The 22,514-nt window shown below is 40.0% G+C and overlaps 3 protein-coding genes across 8 annotated transcripts; 2 read left to right on the top strand and 1 right to left on the bottom strand.

Moving 5' to 3' along the window:
* Positions 1-270: 270 nt before the first annotated feature.
* haus7 (HAUS augmin-like complex, subunit 7) lies at positions 271-5,568 on the bottom strand. Of its 2 annotated transcripts, none has more exons than XM_086069138.1 (9): positions 5,435-5,568; positions 4,301-4,416; positions 4,125-4,195; positions 3,657-3,718; positions 3,316-3,500; positions 3,105-3,213; positions 2,127-2,342; positions 1,934-2,045; positions 271-505 (listed from the first exon to the last, which is right to left on the bottom strand). In XM_086069138.1, the coding sequence occupies exons 1-9, from the start codon at positions 5,489-5,491 to the stop codon at positions 420-422; spliced, it is 1,014 nt and encodes a 337-aa protein (XP_085925264.1). In that variant the 5' UTR covers positions 5,492-5,568; the 3' UTR covers positions 271-419. The 2 variants fall into 2 exon arrangements, with proteins under 2 accessions (XP_085925264.1, XP_085925265.1); XM_086069139.1 differs by having other exon boundaries at positions 4,301-4,391; positions 5,435-5,496.
* A 78-nt stretch (positions 5,569-5,646) lies between these two features.
* las1l (LAS1 like ribosome biogenesis factor) lies at positions 5,647-7,946 on the top strand. The gene has a single exon (XM_086068981.1). The coding sequence runs from the start codon at positions 5,824-5,826 to the stop codon at positions 7,543-7,545; it is 1,722 nt and encodes a 573-aa protein (XP_085925107.1). The 5' UTR covers positions 5,647-5,823; the 3' UTR covers positions 7,546-7,946.
* An 847-nt stretch (positions 7,947-8,793) lies between these two features.
* crebzf (CREB/ATF bZIP transcription factor) lies at positions 8,794-14,751 on the top strand. 5 transcript variants are annotated; one of them, XR_015094246.1, is made up of 5 exons: positions 8,794-8,959; positions 13,081-13,607; positions 13,708-13,868; positions 14,040-14,114; positions 14,395-14,751. XR_015094246.1 is itself a non-coding variant. In XM_086070110.1 (2 exons), exon 2 carries the CDS (start codon positions 13,132-13,134, stop codon positions 13,870-13,872), a length of 741 nt encoding a protein of 246 aa, XP_085926236.1. In that variant the 5' UTR covers positions 8,794-8,959; positions 13,081-13,131; the 3' UTR covers positions 13,873-14,751. The 5 variants fall into 5 exon arrangements, 1 of the variants encoding a protein (XP_085926236.1); XR_015094245.1 differs by having other exon boundaries at positions 13,708-14,114; XR_015094242.1 differs by having other exon boundaries at positions 13,081-13,868.
* The last annotated feature ends 7,763 nt before the right edge of the window (positions 14,752-22,514 follow it).

The raw sequence follows: 22,514 nt of genomic DNA, 5'->3' as shown, positions 1-22,514 counted from the left end.
TAAAATGCACTCTGCAATTTGCTGTGTTGTCACCTGCGACATTGTCTAGTTAGCTCATTATAGTTTCACCTTCCTAAATTGAATGTGAGAAAATTATTCTAGATTGCCTGGCAAAACAAAGTGAACGTATATTCACTGTCAACTAAATACAGTAGAGAAAAATTACGGAGCATTTGTATTAAAAATAGCACAAACTTTTTGTGAATTGTGATAAATTGCTGCTGCATCGTTTTGCCTTGATAGAGGCGAAGTGCTGTAAGTGCAGATGTGTCTCGTTTGGTCACAGTTCAGTGTTTAATAGCCTTCATTTAAAATATGTTACAGAGGAACAACATATTTACACGTACAAACAAGACATCAAAGGAGGATATTCTTTAAAAAAAAAAATCATGTAGGCTGTACATTGACGAACGATCCATTCATTGTTGCATTGTTGGCTGCACAGACGAATGAAGGCGGGAGACAAAGTCCTTGTATCGTCTGGTTAGTTCGTCCAGTTGATCAGCTGAGAAATACAAAGCAATAAACAATTTTTTCCAAGGAATTAAGAAAAGAAAATCATGGAATTCACAAAGACTCAAATTTAAATCCAACCTATATTATTAAATAATCCTTTACTAAAATTAAAAATAAAATGGGTCTGCTGAATGTATGTACATATTTACAGTATCAGTAGCTTAATGGCTCATACAAATGTCAACAAAAAAACACACACAAAAAATAAAAAAATATATATATATAAAATGCAATCGCAAATTCACATCTAGATTTTTTTGTGCCCCTATCTTCTGTTATTTGATGAAAAAAACTCCCTCTGCTGTTTTTGTGCTCAGGCCAAACCAAAAATAATAATCATAATAATGCTTTGCCACCATTTTGTGGAATCTTGTGGAAACATGACTCATGGTGAGTGAGGAGCTTCATTTAGATAAAAATTGTGGTTTGCTTCCATCTAGTGGTGGGGGTAGCCAATTACTAATGGCTGTTTGCATTTGCTACAGGGCTTCCCCATCCGAATAGCTGGAGATTCACTGCACTGAAATCTCTCACGGAAATGTACTTAGTGTGAAATCTGGGCCTATTAAAGCTGGTAAAGAGGCTTTCAAAGACACACACAGATTTGGACTCATTTGAGACCAATTAAGACAACAACAAAGAAAGTGATGTGTCTGAACACCACAACTCGGGTAGGGACATTTAGCTTTCAGGTGAAATTTTAAATAAAATTAACTCATTGACTATAGACATCAAAAATTAATTTGAACTATTTCTATTCGTTTATTTTTCCCCCCAATTTTATTAACAAGAGTATGAACACCTAGATTTTTTTATTGTACATTTAGAACAGATATACAATTTGTGATTAATCATGCGTTAACTAGTGAAATCATGCGATTAATTATGATTAAAAATTGTAATCGCCTGACGACCCTAAATTTTAATAATCTTTTCTTTTTTTTTACGTGTCAGGCGATTCAATTTTTTAAATTGTAATTAATTGCATGACTTCAATAGTTAACGCACGATTCATCACAAATGCTATATCTGTTTTAAATGTACAATATATTTTTTTCTAGGTTTTCATACTCTTGTTAACAAAAGTGGGGGAAAAAATGAATTTTTGACATCTATAGCAGTCAATGGCAGTGAATGAGTTAATTTGACCTTCTCTAAGCTTTTAAATGCATAGCCAGCTGTTCAAATGTTTCATTACTTTTTACACAACTTGCTGTTCACAGTTGACTAGTTTGGCCATGTCATGGACGACTAAATGACATTGGATCATTTCATTTTTTGCCTGATGATTTTTCACTGCACACCATTATGCTACGGCACAGCAGCTCAGCATCACAGTTCTAGTTGACAGAAATTATTGCAAAATAATAATAATACAATGATAGGAAGGAGCCTAATGATGTATGATAAGACTCACATAAAGTGCCCTTCTGTCCTTTGCTAGCACTACACAGCTTGGGTTGCAGCTGGCTCACATCCTGATTCACACAAGTCGACGCGTCGGACACTTGGTTCAGCATTTCCAATTCCTGCAGAAAGTCGCATTCAAGTGGAGGCCTCTTTCTGGACAGGTAGGGACTCAACGCGTGTGCGTGTGCGTGTGTGTGTACCGTGCTGCAAGCTTGCAGAAGTTCATACACTCTCTGGAAGACCTGTGTGTCTGCGCTAAAGCGAGGTGGCTCTCTCGTGCAACAAACTCTCAGGTGTGTCTCATAGACGTGGCAGAAAGTGGTCATCAGCTGCTGGAGGTCACACACTCCCACTTGCAGCGCACAGGGAGTGAAGACGCGGGCACTTGGCACCTCGTTGGTTGTCAGGAACTCGCACTGAGTTGAGAAGAGCAGAAATCAGATTTAACATTAGAGCCAACATTACCTGTCCTATTCCAACTGTACATTCAAGGGGAGAGATTGAGGAAAGGTCACTTTTTAAATCTAATGGAGTGTGCCCCCCACCCATCAAGTGTGAAATCGCACAACAAACTAGGGCTGGGTTTAAAAAAATCGTTATATCGAATCGATATTCCTTTTCATAGTCTAATATCGATTCATAAAACCATGAATCGATACTTTTAAATATGGCTACCAAATGCAAATGTGCCTTTCTGTTATTCCCCAAGAGGAGCCCAGTGTTTTTGCCACTTTATTTACATAGTGCTGTGGTTGTAATCTATTTAAATTATTATTTATTGTTTTGATCAGGTCTTGTTCAATAAAACATACATGATTAATGTAACTGGATTGGATTTAATTCTAAATGTAAATATTGATATATATTTTTTTCATACTAATGCACCAATCAAGAGCAAGAAGTTTCAATTTGCAGCATTTATACTTCTGAGAATGTCTTCCATGTAAAAAAGAATTGGTACTGCATGAAATCCTTAATTGAATTGAAAATCAATGTGAATCGAATCGGGGCCTTCTGAATCGCATCGATTTTGGAAATCTGAATCGAATTCCGCCCATTTTCCTGAAAATGCAGCTATGAATGAGCCGTACTACACTACACAAGTACATAATTGATTTATCGATTATTCGTGGTTGTAGTTTTGCTAGCATGACTCAGCAGCCAAGTAAAGGTCAAACCTCAGACTGCAGCTGCTCCAGCATGGCGCGAGTAGACTGAATAAGGGCGGCGACACTCTCAGGGTCATCTCTTCTTGGCTTGGTTGATTTGGTACCTTTGTATAAAACCCTGTGATAGAAATACAGATTGGAAGGGTGATGGCTGATGAAGAAAACACACTAAAAAGAAAGAAAGAGAAGAAGCGAATTGTGGGGGAAGAGACGAACATACGCGATGTTTGAAAGAGAGGTGTCCAGCGAAGGCGTCAACATTTGCGTAAGATGACAACGATTCTCATCAGCAAAAATTGTGTCGAGCAGCATATCCGCATCGTGCACGGTGGACAGACCGCAGTCCGAGACCGTGTCAAGAAGTTGCTCCAGGAACTGAAGCTGCTGGTGGAAACTGGCATCACCCTGGAGGGAAAATTAGTATGGAAACATTACTAGGACAAAACAAGATACACGATATAAATGGATAGATATACTCTGGATTTGTTGTGTCACTGAGAAAAGATGGTGCACATTGAACCAGCCAAGAAAATACAAGGTTGGCCTCAGTCGTCTTCCCACCTTGATTAAGTCCAGGCTGTCTGCTGTGCACAGCATCAGGTCCTGGCCAAGTGCAGCCATCCCTGTATAGAAGGACAGAACACATACATCAGCCATACTGAACCCTTTGGGTTGCTATTGTAATCTGACTGATCACTGACTGACTTATGATGATGGCTGGTAAAATATCTGTCACATTAATTCATGGTTCATTTTCCTTTATTGTACAATAAATCTGATATTGTTTATTATAAAACAGATCATATAATGCTTGCGTTTGTAAAAAAAAAAAAAAAAAAACATTGGAAGACAACCTTGACAAATTAACTGCATAATAAAATCTTCAGCACTACACAAGATAGCGATCACAAAAGCGCACCTATTCATCTCATTCAAGGTTGCAATTTTTGACCGTCCACAATTGTATCATCTTAAAGCTTACACTTCTAATCAAGCATGCAAATAACAATTTAAAGACCAAAGTGTTACCCTTTATCAAAATATCAGGGTCATGGATTCTTGACGACGCCTCTTTCAAACTGGAAAAGTTTGAATCAATACTGGGAAAACAGAAGTGGTTATTTTCATTTAAATTTAATGATGTGCATATATATATATATGCATGTAGTACTAGGTATTAGTGACGTATGTTGCGTTTTCCTAACCTGCAGCAGATCCAGGTCAGTATGGCGGTGCGAAGCTGGGATGGTGTGCAGAGCAGCTGTAGCATGTCGTGAGACTCCTGCAAGTACACACCTTCAAGCAAGGGACATGGTAAAGCCTAAAAAATAAAAATAAAAGACAACATATCATATAACGTGTATCTGGTGTCAAAGGTAGTGAAACTGGTGCTGTTTGCTAATGACACTAAGATGTTCTGTTCTGAGGAGAAGTTAAATGACATACTTGTTGGAAATCATTATGAAATGACCAAACTAAAAATATGGTTCAACTGCAACAGAAAATAAATTTGCATTAAACTTTGGTAATTGCAGAACAAATGTAGGCTACAAGTACAAATATCAGTAGATGTGATGAAAATAAACTCCTTTGGGTCATAATGAAAATAAAGTCAGTTCAAAGCCGCACAACAAACGCATAAACCAAACTATAGAAATAGTTTGGCTTTAAATGAAGCAGAGTAGCTTATGTATCACAAACAATCCACTCTAAATACTCTACTGTTATATAGCCTTGTCGTATGTTAGTAATGAAACGGAAGTGTGACAGTCTACAGGTGTTCACTTGGAAATGTTCGTGGTTATTATTCATTTGGTACTTGACTCTGTTGTGTTTTTGTCAATTTTGGTTCCTTTGTCTATGGCAATTTAAAATTACGGTGTATATATTTTTTATATTAATACCGCGTTTGCATTAGTATTATTATAATGACAGTCAAATAAATACATAAATCAATGGACCGTGGAGAAGCGGTGTGACTTGAACTTCTTCCTACTCATTTGGAAAACTCGTGATACTGTCTAGTCAGTGATTCATTGTCCACGTCCAATCAATCAATAGCTGCATGACAAAAGCACTCCACTACTTTTTAAAAATACATGTTAATATGTATGATTAATCCTAGTACTTAACATCGTGCTGTTTAATTTTGGTACATGTATTTATCAGCGATATCAACGCAAAATGCCACAAGCTACGCTCAACGAAAACAACGAACTGTATTTGCTTCTCTAGGCGTTGTTAGTTAAAATATTCTAAGAAAACAGAAGACAGCAAGCGACAAAAAGACTGAATATTTGTATTGAACGCTTGAAGTTTGAGCGAAGTAAATAACTTACCAGCAGGCGTGCCCAAATGCGCTGAACCCGCTCCGTCTCATTTGAAACGGCCGCCATTTTCTTCTTCACAGACAGGAGCGCGCATGCGCAGTAGTGGAGGCGCCTCGATCGTTCTGTTGACCGTTCTAGCAGGCCTCCTCCACCGCTAGTCTGCAGGTGGCAGCATTACAGACTACAACTTGCTCGGGAAAAAAAAAATGCGAAGAAGAAGAACCACTTCCGAGTGGACCCGATGTCGCTCAATAGGAAAATATATACAGTAAAACGCTTGCAGCCTGTCGTCACGTTTTGGTGTTTAAAAGAGCATCTGTAAGACTGTGGTGCATTCTGCCGACTTGAACCTTTTCGTGTTGCCTACAAGGCCGCCGCTCACCCTTTCTACCTTCAAAATGAAGAAAAAGGTCTCCGAGAAGAAACGCCATGTGGTGGCGTGGCTCAACAAAGCGGAATGGGATCAAGTACGGGAGTATCTCTACTCCAAGGATTCCACCTTGCAGAAGAATGCTCTTCATAGGATTTCGGCGTGGAAAGCAAGGTACGCCAACAGTACTCCCGTGGCGATGGACTGCACCGCGGATCTGGTGCGGTGTCAGGTGCTGGACCGGTCCGAAAAGCTGGACTCTCATGACCTGGTTCTGCTTTATGGTGCGGCCCTGGTGAGGTTTACCAATTTGATCACCGAGCGGCAGCAAGGAAAATTTTCCCGCTCATTGAGGAGACTGGCAGGAAACTTAAACATCCCAGAATGGATCGTCAACCTAAGGCATGACGTCACTCATCGCAAACTCCCTGCCTTGAAATGGTGCCGAAAGGGATGCGAGGTGGTTCTGGACTGGCTCCAGCAGGAGTATTGGTCCAGACAGTTGGGAGGCGGGTCCAGTGCGGACTGGGAAGCACAGTCTGATGGAGAGGATGAAGAGATGGGCATGAAACAGCATGATGATGACCTCATTGCAAGGCAAAAAGAAATGGAGGCTTACAAGAATGCAAGAGAGCTTCTGATTGCGTACGAAAAGGAGCAGTATGATGCTTGTGGGGGGCTACATGAAGAAAAAGAGAAAAACACATGGCCAGACCCTTTGGCTGATATGACCTGGATACTCGGCGAGGTAAAACATTTTTCTGTTGACTTTGGTGAGTTGCTGATTGATGTCCTCTTAGAAGATGGCTTCCTAATTCCAACAGCTGATCAGTTGTCATCATTAGGCTGTGCCACCTCTGACAATGATTGGTTTTGTCCCACCGAGCCCAAACTCCCTCCACCTTTCCTGCGTTTTTGGCTCCCCCTCCTAAAAACTCTTAACTCGCCCTCCTTCATTCATCTCTTGCTGGAGAAACTCTTCGCTGAGTTGAAGCTTCTCTCCAGCGAGCAGAGCAAACACAAGACGTACTACATTTCTGGGTGGATCGCTGAAGTAATGCTCTGTAACAGTAACAAAAATGATTATCACTTTGAAACAAAGGCACAGAAGAAAGCCAGGCTAAAGGACAGGATGTTTGCCAACCGCATTCAGCTGAGGTGGCAGCAGCTGCTGTCCGCTTGCTTGGAAGCTCCCTGTGTCAGTACGCCTCACCTGCTCTACTTAGTCTTACAGGACATGGAGCATCCGCTTCCTCTGGAAACCCAGCAGAGGCTGCTGCAGCTCTGCTCCATCTACACTCGGACAGAACAATCTGACCCGGACACAGGGCAGAAACGGCAGCCGATTTACACGCTGGATAGTTTGCATGAGAAGCTGCAGCGTTCAAAGCGCCACGGCCATTCATCGCTGTTGGAACCGCAGAAGAATCGAACAGGGGAAGAGAACAAATGGTCAGATGCGGAGGTGGAAAAAGCAAAGTTGCTCCGAGGTTCCTCGTGGCAAGTGTGCTTTGACAAAGTTGTGTGGAAAAATTACCCTCTAGGCAAAGTCCCCGGCCAGTCAGATGAGCCTTCATGCCTGATGGTGGACAATTACTCACCTATGAACGTGTGTGAGCAGCCAGTGGAGATGCAGAGTAGCACACCACAGAATGTGTCCGGATCTTCTGCTTCAACAAAGACAGCTGATGGTCTTCTTTGGAGCCACAGTGACCTGAGCAAGCTCAAAAGTGGACTGCAACTTTTTTGAGTCTCATGTAAATGTTGCAAAATATACACATAACGGGGCTCATCCGTTAGTGGATATCACTATTCAGTATTCTTTATTGTTTGATATCATTAACATTTGTTACAGTTGATCAGAATTTATATTTTTGTAACTGAAAGATGAAATTGTGTGAAATGTTAAGGCGTTTCATCAAACCAAAAGTCACAAACGCAAATATTTTAACTTGAAAATTATATTCTTATGATAAAGCTCCTAAGAACATTGAAGAGCTGACACTTTCTTTTTAAACAGACATTACCTAGTAAGATAACATCCCTTCCCTACATTTAATTCAGTTGCACTTTTTTTTCACAATGGCAACGTGTCAAGGTGGTGTGTAATATTTTCTGTCCATGTGGTCAATAAAAATTATGTTGGCAGTGCATTCAAAATCCATCTATCCATTTTTATTTCATTTATTTTTAACGGTGCTTTTCCTCATTAGGGTCTTGGCCCACAGGTAAGCTGAATGAAGCCTTTCCCAGCTGGCTTTCGTGGGGACAACCTGGACTGGTCGCCGCCAGTCAATCACACTGTACGGCTAGACAAACAACCAGTTTCACTATCGAAACTTTTTTGTGCTGTTTTTAAAAGTGCGAGGAATTCTGATTGATTGATTGTTTGTTTAATTAATTAATTGAACATATTGTGGGTTTGGCAAATGTGATGCTACATTTACACATTAAAGTCACTATTTTTAGTGGTCACGAAGAGTGCCACATTTGCAAACAAAAATAACTACAAAGTACAGATAAAGAATATAGTGAAATAATTATCACTCATTTGTACATATTTCTATGAAAGTGAATGGCAAAAAAAAAAGTTAGGCCCATAAAAATTGTGTTTTCCACTGCTTTTATTTCTGCAGATATTCCAGGCTCTGTTAACATATATTTCAACCTGCTGATAACAGATATTGTAAATTGAGTGAAGCCTTACATTAGTAAAGTAGTGTTGAATTGTTAGGTGTTGGTGTCGCGGTGTTTGCCTACGTTTTTGTACAAAATTATCGTTTTTCCAACTCCAGTGCGAACAACATTTATAATACAGTATACCGGTAGGTTAAGCACCACATAGGTGTGGTGTTGATAAAATGTACACCCATAACATAGAGCAGTTTAAAATTAAAACAGTTGCGAATACAAAACAAGAGACGTTTGTTCGTGGATTCAAACAACAGCAAAAAACTACAAACGTCATTAAACGCAGCACACAGCGCCATCTTGAAAATTGAGCTAGGAGGCGTTCCAGATCCAGACAGCAGACACGCGCCTTCCCCAACACGCCACTTTTGGATGCGCATTGTGCAACGGGGGAAATAATCCGAAACTGTTTTTTTTAAATCCAAGATCACATATTTACATTATCGCGACACCGCCTACGTTGGAAAAGAACGGTAAATTGGCAGTGAAGATTTCGCTGTTCAACTGTTATATCATCGTTGCATGTGGCGTTTCATGGTGTTAAACTAGCTTTAGCAAGCGCTAACAAAAATGTCGTAGTTGGACTAGGTAGGTAACCGCTTCGAAGGCCCTGTGATAACGAGTTACATGCCTCCTGTACCTGTAATTTACCTACAATGCAATCATATCCGATTAAGTTTGGTTTTTTTCCCCCCCGCGGGCTTTTCACTTCTTTGATCAGGGCCGTGCTAACATGCTAAGGGCGCCAAAATTACATCGTACGACAAGCTGGTTATGTAAACTGTATTAGTTCTATTACGACGCATAGCGTTTGTAAAATTGAATAACTTATGGTTGTTAAAAGGAATAGACGTGTGCTATAGAGGTTTAAAGGACTTTTGTGTTGTTTAGACTATTTCCGGTTAGAGTTTAGAAGTAACGAAGGTCAGACGTTAAGCATCCGGTTGTAGACCTAACTATTGAGAACTCCACGTAAAATGGTGGCGCCCTTAAACTAATCACTTACAGCGTTTATGCTTTTATGATTGGACAGTTCTCAACCACTGCGCGCAGGCGTGTTACTTTTGTGCTAAATGGTTTGCCAGCACGCCATTTTAAGTTTAGGTAAGGCGCGACATAACGTTGACGGTTTGATCATTTGCGTAATGCGTGGATTGCGGGGGGGGGGGGGGGGGGTCGTCAGACGAAAAACAAAACAAAAAGTACAGTAGTAGGGCTGGGTGATTTTGGTGGGCAGGGAAAGAATTACGATTAAAAAAAATAATAATAATATTGAAATCATGATTAATAACCACCAGGGCTCCAGACTAACAGTATTTTTATTGTATTTTTTAAATATGTTTTTACTAAGAGCTAACTGGAAATGTTGGAGCACAAGTATAAAATTTAGGGGCATACGCTATAAATGACATGTGCCATAAATATTTACATTTCTACTATATTACGGATAAAGTGATTGATTTGATTTGCCAGCAACTAAAACTAATCAATAATAAAGTACCAGTAATTAAATGTATGGTCACATGTGCAAGTAGATTAAATAAAGAATACATACTTTAACTCTATCAAATTCTAGAGCCAAAAGGCCATCATTTAGGGGCAGTCTTGAGCACTGAACATGATTCTTAATTAATTTCAAAACTTTGCATTTATTTAGCTACCAAAACTCAACATTAAGTATTAGTGATGCACCGAATATTCGACCACCGGAAAATTTCGACCGAAAATGGCTATTTTTGGCATTTGGCCGAAATAAAATTAAAGCCGAAAGAATATGGCTGAAAAGGGATGTTGCTTGGTGTACAACATTTAAGCGGGTCGAAAAAAAGACCCTCTTTCTCTAGCAGCGCCTTCCCTTAAAATAAATAAATAAATAGAGCCCCTCGAAGGCTTCCACTTTTTCACCGGCATCCCAGTGGCCGTGCTAAATACTTTAGCTAATGGTAGCACTATTGCTATCAACAGTTTTAAACACGGAAACACTTACCGCTATCTCCGGGTGGCGACAGACAGTGTACAGGACGCTGTGTGTGACTTTGCAGTCCATTCCCGAAGCCGATTAGCTGGTGCGAACAAATGTATTTAATGTATCTGTAAACGTTGGTGAATATGTGGGGCGGCACGGTGGTTGACTGGTTAGCATGTCCGCCTCCCAGTGCAGAGGACGTGAGATCGAGTCCGGGCTTCAGCCTTCCTGGGTGGAGTTTGCATGTTCTCCCCGTGCTTGCGTGGGTTTTCTCCGGGTACTCCGGTTTCCTCCCACATTCCAAAGACATGCATGTCAGGTTATTTGAACTCTCCAAGTTGTCCATAGGTGTGATTGTGAGTGTGGATGGTTGTTTGTCTCTTATGTGCCCTGCGATTGGCCGGCAACCAGTTCAGGGTGTACCCCGCCTACTGCCCAAAGCCAGCTGGGATAGGCTCCACGGCCCCCCGTGACCCTTGTGAGGAAAAGCGGTTAAGAAAATGGATGGATGAATATGTGAATGTGCGGATTTTAAGTACGCTGCACGCATCCGTGCCCGCCTGTGCGAACTACATTGACTATAAAGTGCAATCGCATCGCCAGGAAATGCTCAACCGTCATTTGGTGTTTAATGTACCATTATTCAACATGTGTGCGCTGTGGGCACATTTCAATTTATATTGTGCTTTGTTAAAATGCCAGTGCTAAATAAATATTTTATGTCCAGAGGAGAGATAGTGAGTATATTGGCAGAAGGATGCTGAGTTTCCAAATGCCAGGCAGGCGGTCTAGAGGAAGACCAAAGAGGAGGTTTATGGATGTAGTGAAAGAAGACATGAAGGTAGTTGGTGTGAACGCAGAGGATGCAGAGGACAGGGTTAGATGGAGGCAACTGATTGGCTGTGGCAACCCCTAAAGGGAAAAGCCAAAAGGAAAAGAAGAAATGCAATGATAGTAAAAAAAAAATTGGCATCATTTTTTTCCGGCATTTCGGTTTTCGGCCAAGCAATTTTAATTTTCGGTTTCGGCCAAAAAATTTCATTTCGGTGAATTCTTATTAAGTGTAACTTGATTTGAAAGAACCAGAACATGAATTAGTAATGAAGGAAAAATAATACTATATTTAAATAATTGCAATAAACAAAATAAATACTGGCTGTTCCAGTTGTGGGCGCTTTGGCCCTTTTTGGGGCAGTGTGGTGCAGTGTATGCATTATGTACACACTTAAATAAGATAAAATAGAATAAGAAAGTTAAGATTGAGCTTCAAACCTGGGCTGTGTACCAATGTCCACCCTTAACTCCTAACCCTTCATTTACTGTAAAGTCCTGCACTATATAGTAGGGATGTAACGAATATGATGCATCGATGTAAAGTGCTTAAAATATGCATCAATGTTAAAAATAAAAGCATAGATTTTTCATCGTTTCATCTGAGTAGTGCCTTATATAGGGAGTAGTGCGCACATTCGGACACAATCCCGTTTATTACAGGTTAGGGAAGAATACATGCATTTGAGTATTGCAGTGTTTCCCACAGATTTGAAATCTACTTGGGTGGGTGGATTCCGGCGGTGGGGATGGGAGGCGTGTTGGACGGGAGGTGGGTATCAGTCCTGTTACTACATCTCCTCTAGCCTCACGATCCACAAGTGAGTGACGACGAACTAATGTTACATGCGGTATATCCTGTCGCGACACTTTTTTTTCTTTTTAAATATATTTCTAATAAAAAAAAATTAAAACTTATTGGGTGGTGGCCAATTTACTTGGGTGGCCCACCCAAGTATTAACAAGGTGTGGGAAACACTGTATTGCTTAAGTTACCTGTCTTTGCTACTACATCATTTGTTTTTGAAGGAATATCACTCATATAACTCAATGTAAATGCTCTATTAGTTTGTCAATGGTAATTTACATATTTCTAAAACAAAGTTCAGCTTTTATTGAAATATACAATGTGTGTCGTACATTTTGTTTTATATTTTACAGTAAACTCCGAGTGTCATTTAACAGCTTAAAGCACACTGGAAATCACCATTTAAATTTCAACTGCCCTGCCCTAGTAGCCTACAGTATGCACTTTAGATTATAGGGTAAAATAAAGAAATATGAAATAATTAAAAACCGTAAGTATCTCAGTACCCGGGTGTGGCTTCTTGTACCGAATATCAGCATGTTAGTACGCCGCTGTGAACATTTTAGTACATCAATACGAAAGAGATCGTAACATGTTGGTGAATCAAGCAATATTTGTCCAATAATGTTTGTGTATCATTTTTTGTTGTTGTCTTGAACAGCGATGTTCATGAACCTGCCTTTGCAACAGTCATGCATCATAATTTGCACAGAAATAAATAGTTAGGGTTGTGTGCAGTAGTGGTGTACAAATAAATGTATCGAATGTTATAATTAGAATGGCAGAATATTTGATAAATCTCTTGTATCGAATGTAGTTCAATTATGCAGGTGTAGCTAAAAGAGTACAAGTGAATTAAGCACATAAGCAGTAAACTGAAATTGGATATTTGGATTACAAGTTGAAAATCCACCCTAAGGATTTTTACTACTAAGCTGAATAGTTACTTTACAATGAAATATGAACATCTACTTTGTTTATCTTTCTAGGGATATATACTGCAGCTGCTGGACATCATCAACTGTCCACTTTCCAACACAATGATAACCAGGAGAAGAGGAAACTGCAACGGTGCGCTGAAGTCCCTTGAGATTGAAGTGAGCAGTGCTGTGAAAACTATAGAAGATCTCCCAAGTCTACCTGAGGAGTTCCAAGCTGATGACTTCGACAATACAGGAATGGAGTTGGATGACCTTTTGGGAATCGAAGACCTAGAATGGACTGGAGAATGGAGAGACCTTTACAGCGACAGGAATCAAGATTCTGGAGCAGAAGTCGCAACCGTCTCCTCTCCAGAGAGTGTGTCGTCCACCCCGAAGATCAGGAATAAGCAACGGCAAGCAAGCCAAGTAATCAACAAAAACGCCATCGCTGCTAGGATGAATCGTCTCAAAAAGAAAGAGTATGTCAGCAGCCTTGAAAAGAAAGTGGGCATCATGTCCACGGAAAATAACGCACTCAAAACCGAAAACTCTCAGTTGACCAAACGAGTGGAGGAATTGGAAGATGAGACCAGGTACCTGCGAGCAGTGCTGGCCAATGAGAGCATGTTGGCTCAGCTGTTGTCACGGCTGAGCGGTGTGAATGGCATGAAATTATCCTCCTCGCTTTTCCAGGGCGCCGACTCAAACGAACACGACTACGCACTGCCACGGAAACGTGTGAAAGTGGAGGAGAAAGAGACATCTGGTGGCGTGTGCCTCCACGTGGACAAGAACCATGTCTCAGTGGAGTTCTGCACTAAGTGTGCAGCGAGTGCAAGCTCATCACTTAAAATGTAGGGTCAAGTACTTAACCTCTGATTTCACATATTGAGACATGGCTCAATGTTCTGACCGTCTTGATGGTGGGCGAAGACTGTTAATGATTTATACATAGGACCCGCTGATAGTGCATGTGTTTGACATGTTGGCTTGGATTGCTCGTTACCGCTAAACCTTGTTGACAGTTTCTTCTAGGTAATGGTTGCTCTACCGTGAGGGATGAATGGCTCTCTGAACACCTTAACCTGCTTGACTCCATGGTAAGGATCAGAGCGGAGGGAGTTTTTCAGTTATGTTTCAGACATTTTGGTCATAGCTAATTTCTAAAAGCTGTGTAAGTCAAACAATCTTCAATACAATAGAACAGAAAATGTACAAATGATGGTGAAGGTCCACAAAGAGTCATTTGCTTTCAAATTCCACACACATTGGAGCGTTTTTCAAATGGAATCTTTTTCCAAAACAACTCTTTGTGAACCAGCACCATGATACAAAAGAATCCTTTAATTTAGAGCCACCTGTTTTTCTTTATTGCTGAAGTGGATTCTGCTGGTGGAGGTTGAAGAGACTGGACAAGCTGCTGCCAACGTGGCCTGGTGTATTTTTTTTTAAAACAAAATTTAAGGTGGTATCGGTATCAATGGTATATGTCATCTTATTTGCCTTTTTGCCAGAGTTGTTCTAGTCAAGAGTTTAAGTTGTTTTTAGGAGCTCAGTTCAACGGCACTATCACCTGATTTCCATTGTTGTGATAATTTAAATATTTCATCCAAAATCACCCGCTTTTGGTGATTACATTTCCGTCAGTTAATAAAATGTAAATGTGTACATACTTTGAAAATGTGCCCTTTGAGGTAACTGACCTAAGTTGAACAAATAAATCATATTTTAACTACGTTTCAGTTGCAAATATTTACATTGTTTTTGTCTGTATTGTTGATATTAATGCATCTCTCTTTTTCTTTCTAAACAGCAAGCTCTCTCCCGATAACTTTTCCTCAACATTTGGGTCAAGGCTGGTAAAGGTTGCAAGTATAAGGCATGCACTGAAAAAGGTCCATATCGATAATCTTTGAACATCAGCACGGCGTATTTTCAGTTGGAAAGCGTTGCCCGTGTAGTGTCATGAGTGACTAGATCCTGTTTTAAGGCGATTAAGTCTGGATATGTATAGACCTTTTGCACGTGACGTCACAGCCTTCATGGGAATGCCCCCTCCGGCACGCTGGATGGCAAAATAACCACTTTGCATCTATTGAAACTGTCGAAACTCATAAAGCATATAGTCCTGTTCATCAATTATCTTCCAAAATGGTCATCTTGCTGTGCGGTAGCTTGTACTGATAGAAAGGGGTATAAACCCATCTTGACTTTATATCACAAACCTGCTGATGAAGATAGAAGACGGATGCGTAGCAGCAGCTGAAATGAAAGGACTGGTAGCCCTCAAAGTATTCACGGATTTGCAGCGATCATTTTTAGAGGGTTAGTAGATTACTCCTCGTATATTTTACTAGCAAACATAACAAGATTATAACGAGGTGTCAAATTACAGTGCGTTTCAAATCGCATTAACGAGCCAAATAATTAGCACCCACGCCAACTGCACATGCACAGACTTCGCTATTAGTTCCATATGAGTTCAATATAGGACGGACTGTAAGAAAAAAAAAAAAGACAGTCTAAGATGCTTAATGTAAAAAAAAAAAAAAGGGAAGCTTAACATGGCTTAATCTTAGAAAACTAAGAGCAATCACCACCAACATTCGCCAATCAAAATGTATGCGATTGGTCGTAGTTTTATAACATTAAGATGTTTAAAAAAACATTAAGCATATAAACAGTCCCTTGTTTTTGGCTACATTAAGCTTTTCCTCAAGTTGCATGATAAACAAGCTTTACCTTTAGGTATCTTGTTCCCCTGGTGTGAGCGGATCCCGTCCAGGAGACCCAGCCAGCGACAAAAACAAAAAATAAACGGTACGTGTCCAGGCTTTTTAAATATTTTAATCAGCTCCAATGTAAGTGTTCGCCGTGTGCAATTTTATTAAATTAAATCCGTGAACACAGCAGGCAAGGTAAGGGTCTGTGCAGAATATAGAACAGGCTTCCCTGCAATAGAAGGCATAAGGGTCTGTTTCCAAACTAGCAATCTCCCAACTTCTGTAAATATTGCGCTTCATGAGCCCCGACTTAATGTGCCACTTCTACCGACAGGCAAACTTCAGTAGGACTAGCAGAGGTCATGGTTAGATGGGCAATAATAAATAAAAGTCGCTAAGTTGCACCGTATCCAGTCCACTTCAACATCCATTCACCTCCGCCGTCCACACTGGTGAAGTCACCCGACGAAGGTGCAAAAGGTCTATACGCAAAGTAAACACAATTGTTGGTAACCCTCTGTTATTGAAAGAAAAACCTACATTGGTCACCGAAACCACTTGAAACTAGTGTTAATTTGATCACATTCCTTTGCTCCGACTAAAATCAAGCTTAGCGTTTCTCTCCATTTCAATGTAGCGTCCATATGTGTCCATATATCACGTCGTCTTCCTTCCAGGCCAAGAATAGCATGGCCGGTAGTGCTTTACTTTTTGAATGTTTTTTTCGTTTTCGTCAGGTGAAAAATGTTTGTTGACGAAAATATTTGTAATTTGTTTCGTTAACAAAATTAACACTACTTGAAACTTATAAGGTAATAGTAAAGCTTTTTCTACATCATGCATGCTCCATCAATGCCCAGATGAGTACGAAGAGCCCTGACTGTTTTTCTCTGACTGCACCTATCAGCTTTAGTAAGAGTGTGCGGACCCTGCACACTCCACAGTTTGTTTGGGGAGGGGCGGCGTTTTTCTTACCTCATTTGAAGTCATGTCTTCGTTTGTCAACTGTGGCTGTCGCTTTAAGATCGTGCACGTACTGTCATGCGCACCATGAACGAGCCTGACACATGCTGCACTTGCGCTTTGGGCCAGAGGTGGCAGTTGCGAGTATAAAAGTGACAAACTGCACAAAGATCCTTTAAACCAGGGGTGGGCACACTCGGTCCTCGAGGGCCGGAGTCCTGCAGGTTTTGGATGTTTCCCTTCTCCAACACAGCTGATATATGATCAGCTCATCAGCAAGCTCTGCATAAGCGTGGTAACGATCCTGTTGATTGGAATCAGCTGAGTTGCAGCAGGGGAAACCTGCAGAGCCCTTGAGGACTGAGTTTGCCCACCACTGCTTTAAACAATCAAAATCAGCCATAGTTAATGGAACAGGCCTAGACAAAAATGATGGTATACTGCTATAAAAGCTACATAATGTTTTGACCACAGGGACATGTTCAACTCAGGTGTGCCTGTGTCCTTTATTTGGCATCATGATGTATTCAAACTCATAATCATTGAGTCTGCCTACTTAAAGGGTAACAAATAGTCATTGTGCTTTTTGATGACATGGTGACCACACTAAACATGGACGACAAAAAGCAAATTATTGTCTTAGGAGATTCGAATGAAAATTATAGTCAAGCATGTTAAAGGCTATATGGCCATCTCCAAGCAGCTTGATGTCCGTATGTCAACAGTGGCACATATACAAAAATGTATGATCCACGGGACTAGCCAACCTCCCTAAATGTGGTCGCAAGAGGAAATTGATGCTTTCAATGGTACTCAAAGAGCCCAACTACCAAAGAAATCAAAGGTGAACTCCAAGGTCAGTGTCAGTTTGCACCATTAGTTGTCATGGAAGATGACCAAGAAGGACATCACTGTTGAAAGCAAATCATAAAAAGCAAGACTGGAATTTGTGAAAATGCATATTGATAAGCCACAAAGCTTCTGTGAGAATGTTCTTTGGACAGATGAGACAAAACTGGAGCGTTTTAGTAAGGCACATGAACTCAATGTTCATAGGCTCAAAAATGAAGCATAGCAAGAAAACATGGAAGAGGCTTGGTTATGTTATATGGCTGCTTTGCTAGATCTGGCACAGGATTTCTTGAATCTGCAAGGTACAGTGAAATCTCAAGACTCGAGGCATTCTGGAGAGAAATTTACTGCCTTGGGTCAAAGCAGGTCATGGGTCTTAGGGCAATTACTCAAAACACCCTAGAAAATCTCAGCGAAAAGCATTGGACTATTCTGAAGTGGCCTTATATGAGCCCTGATTAAAATCATATTGAACATCTGTGGAAGGAACTGAAACACCTGTACAAGTCTCATTACTGACAGTTGAGAAATTGTTGAGATTGCAGTGATTGATCAAAAGGTTATTCAACAAAGTAAGTTATGAGTACCATCATTTTTGTCCAGACCTATATCATTGGTTCATTTATTGTTTTTAAAGAATTTTGTTGAATGACAATTCAGAAGTAGTGGCAGATTTTGATTGTTTAATGAGAAATGTGAATTGATTGTTCCTTGTTTTTGTTTTAACACGGGTTACCAACAATTTTGTCATGAATCATTTAGTTGAGAAAATGCTGTTTCATGTGTGCAGTGAAGATGTATATAAATGCAAAAAAAAAGACTCAGATATTTAAAAAAAAATTCCTCCACTATTACCGATAACCTAAAAACGTAATTGGTGTGTTTGGGAGAGGCCTGGACAAAGCGAATGAAAGCCCCCCCCCCCCCCCCCCCCATTTTATATCATAAAAACTTGGGAAATGAGCACGAGTACGTAGAGTTTTTCTGTTGACCGTTTATTAATGCTGAAACATTACCTTTTTTTTGTGACAAAAGGGGGGAAACTTGAGCCTTAGGCCCATCTAAAGAAATTACATTTGAAGTGTATGCCTTATCAAGCAATACCTGCATGTTACTTGTTCTTGGTGACAAATATGAGCATGTCAATATAAAAGCAGTCATGTGACAGTCCATCAATCAGGTTTGAGCACTACAAGAATGCAGCAGGTAAGTTCACCTACTTTCAACCAAAATGGAAGAAGTCGGAGGAAGAAAAGTGAGGGGGAGTCCGTGAAGGACGAGCAGGAGGTAGAGATCGTGGAAGACCTGAAATGGAACATCCTCAAAGACGAGGACCACATTTGGCAAATTAAATTCGTGTAACAGGAGTTGATAATGGATGCGTCCGAATGTTCACCCTACTCCCTATACAGTGCCCTACTGAGGGGTCACGCCATTTTGTAGTGACGTCCGAATGTCCAGGGAGCGAAAATGACAGAATTACCCACAATGCACTCTGAAAAGTAGTGACCATCGATGTTCACTCAACCGGATTGATATAGACAACAATGCATTGCGAGATTAAACAAAGCGATGCATTAATATATGATTAATATATACGGTACTATGGAAATAATGCGCTTTAGTTGAAAATATTTAAGAAAAGGGAACTAAAGTACAGTTAAAACATTTTCATTCACAATAAATAGTCGGACATTTATGCACCGGTGCGTCGTAACATTTACGGTGGTCACATGACCTGCAACCCAGGTGTTACAAATCATCAGCTCATAATTACGTGCTGCGGGAGCCTCTCAGCTGTGTTTGAGGAGGGAGACATCAAAAACATGCAGGACTGCGGCTCTCTAGGACCAAACTTGCTTAGCCCTGTACTAGTGACTTCCAGTATAGCAAAACTGGCGGTTAATTTACATGGAAACTCCCAATTTCTATGACAGACTTCAACAATGTGGAAACGCCAGTTCTAAGAAAACATTTCAATCCCACTTCCTGCTGACATAGCGGGATAGGAAGATGACACGTGATCGTTACGGTGATCCTTCTAATAATTCCGCACGTTGACTAATACTAAGAGTGTTGTCTCTTCCATCCATACACATAAGAACAATATCAGATATTAGAAGGACAAATTATCTTAGTAAATATAACAAAATGAACCAAATTACACGATTTTTCCCATTTGTCTTATGGGAAACCATTTGTCTTATTACTAGATTATGCAAAATCTTAAAATAAGAAAACTCATGAAACCCCAGTTAAGGGCCTTTGATGTTGGTTAGTTGTCATCGTAAAATGCAGAAAAAGCTTGTTTTAATCCTCACAGTACTTAAAACTGGCTGTTAACACTCAATGCCAAGACTGCTTGATCAAATAAGATAATTAAGTAATAAGTATATTAAAATAAGCACAATGAGCTTTAATTTTAAGTAAAAAAAATACCTTGTCAAATCAAAATAAACAAATTTAGGTTAAATTTAAGAAATTATATCTTACTTAAGATTTTAGTTTTTGCAGTGTATTAAATACATTATGAGTATAATATATTTTTTTTCTCCCATTAAATCCCTGACGTATTGACCCAATTGAGAAAGGAGAGACCCCTATACTTATTAATTGTGGGAAATGTTCTTTCTGATTTTGGGAAATACTGTTTATTATAATATTTTTGACTATTATAAATGTATGAATTTGAAGCATTGTGACGGATGTATCAAATATGACACAAATTAAAAGTTGTATGTGGAAGTTGATTTTCAAAAAAAAAAATTGTTTGTTCAAAAGGACCAATAAATACTAAAGAATCTGAATTTTCTCTCCTATAACTAGGCAGCATGATGGAACATTGGTTTTGTTCACAGCTCTAAAAGGTCAGAATTTAAATCCTAGCTTCAAACCTTCCTCTGTGGACTTTGCATCTGCTTATGTAAATAATAATAATAATATGTTTGTCAGTATGAGCGCTATGATTGACGAGCAACCAGACCGGGGTGGATCCAGCTTCTTCTTGACCAAAGTCAGGTGGTATGAGCTCCAGCTCACCCAGTGACCCTAATAATAATAATAATAATTAACATGCACTATAGAAAATGGATAGATGTGTGTGTTTCTAATGGTGTATATGCCACGGAGGAGGCGGGATTAACGACTTCCTGGTTTTCACACATCAGCTTTTGTTTTCGTTTCCTGTTTGCGACGTGTGGGCCGCGTCCCAGTTCTTGCGCGTTTCCGTCGACGGGTGAGAGTGTGTAGTGTGTGTGTCTCAGTTGTCCGAAGCATTTCAGAGAGTTGAGACGTGGTTGGGGGGCACAGGGGCGGGGCTGCGAGTGCTGGAACGCGGCCATTAGTGGCTGGAAACAGCGCTAATTTGTGAAACCCGGAAGTCGGAAGTCCGTGGCATCTACCCCATTAAGGCTCTGGTGATTGTGTGACTGGTGATCTGAAATGCAATGATTACATCTATCTGAACATTTTCTTCACTGTTATCAACATGCAGATAAAATACCCACATTTTTGTGGCAAAAACATGAAATAAATACATGCATTTTATAAAAGATAAAACAATTGAAAATTCTTCAATGGCTTGATCTCAAGCTAATAGGGCCATTACTGAAGAAGAAGAAAAAGGCAGCAATTCTCACAAACAAACAGCAACTCAAAAGTGTTGTAGTTCAATCCAGAACTTCTCTTTACATTGCACACCAATAACCTCCATTGTAGAATATATGCAGTGGGTATGGAAAGTATTCAGACCCCTTGAAATTTTTCACTCTTTGTCTCATTGCAGCCATTTGCTAAAATCAAAAAAGTTCATTTTATTTGCCATTGATATATATTAAAAAAAAGTTATATATATTCCATCAGGTTGGATGGTGAAAATTGATGGCCAGCCATTTTAAGGGTTTCACTAGAAATGTTCAATCGGGGCTCTGGCTGGGCCCACAGAGTTGTTTTAAAGCCACTTCTTTGTCCTTTTAGCTGTGTGCCAAAGGTCAATGTTGGAAGGTAAACCTTCAGCCCAGTCTGTGGGTCCTGAGCATGCACCCTGGAAGAGCTTTTTTTCCAGGGTCTCTCTGTACTTGGCTGCATTCGTCCTGTCCCTGCAGCTGAAAAACAAACCTCATAGCATGATGCTGCCACCACCAGGTTTCACTGCGGGGATTGGATTGGCCGGATTTTCTCCATGCATGTCGCTTAGAATTAGAACTAAAGAAACAAAATTCAGTCTTCATCTCATCAGAACGGATAATCTTATTTCTCATGGGGGTCCTTCATGTGTTTTTTTTTGGTGGCAAATTATATGCTTTCATATGTCTTGAACTGAGGAGAGGCTTCAGTCAGGCCACTCTGCCATAAAGCCCCGACTCTACCTATGTTATTTTTGTTTGCTTTTGGTGACTTTGGCTAATTTGTGCCTTGCCCCCAATTTTGTTTATGAACTCCTTGGGCAGTTCATTTGACTTCATGATTCTCATGTGCTCTGTCATTTCCCAGCCCAATCAGTTTGACTAAACATAGTTGGACTCTATTGATGGAGTTGAACCATTTAAATGGGGATCATAAGAAACAGACAGCACGTTAGAGTCTGAATACTTACAGTATGACCATGTGATATTTCAGTTTTTCTTTTTTATAATACATTTGCAAAAAAAAAATCTACATTTCAGTTTCTTTCTGTCAAGATGCAGTGCTGAGTGTACGTTAATGTGAAATAAAACAATTTTTTTAGATTTTAGCGAATGGCTGCAACAACAAAAAGTGAGAAATTTAAATTGGCCTGAATACTCTCCATCCCCACTATATATCTATATACTATATCTTGCTCTCAGGCAACATTTCTCAATCCTTAGTGTGAGCTATCCTAAAATGACCTCTTTACACCATAAATGTACTAATGACGAGAAGCTATTCAAGATGGACTAGAGCTGTCATTAATCTAAAACCATTTCTGAATGTTGGAAGCTC

The sequence above is a fragment of the Leptonotus elevatus genome, chromosome 2, assembly GCF_054856555.1.
Source record: "Leptonotus elevatus isolate MCC_2025b chromosome 2, RoL_Lele_1.0, whole genome shotgun sequence".
Lineage (NCBI taxonomy): Eukaryota > Metazoa > Chordata > Actinopteri > Syngnathiformes > Syngnathidae > Leptonotus > Leptonotus elevatus.
Note: the sequence above shows the minus strand (reverse complement) of the source record. Positions and strands in the feature narration are given on the sequence as shown.

Coding starts and splice junctions, on each gene's coding strand:
- haus7 (XM_086069138.1), bottom strand. CDS start 5,491: ATGGCGGCCGTTTCAAATGAGACGGAGCGGGTTCAGCGCATTTGGGCA. Junction 4,196..4,300: donor CTGACCTGGATCTGCTGCAG/GTTAGGAAAACG, acceptor CTGTTTTCCCAG/TATTGATTCAAACTTTTCCA. Junction 3,501..3,656: donor ACAGCCTGGACTTAATCAAG/GTGGGAAGACGA, acceptor TTTTCCCTCCAG/GGTGATGCCAGTTTCCACCA.
- crebzf (XM_086070110.1), top strand. CDS start 13,132: ATGATAACCAGGAGAAGAGGAAACTGCAACGGTGCGCTGAAGTCCCTT.
- las1l (XM_086068981.1), top strand. CDS start 5,824: ATGAAGAAAAAGGTCTCCGAGAAGAAACGCCATGTGGTGGCGTGGCTC.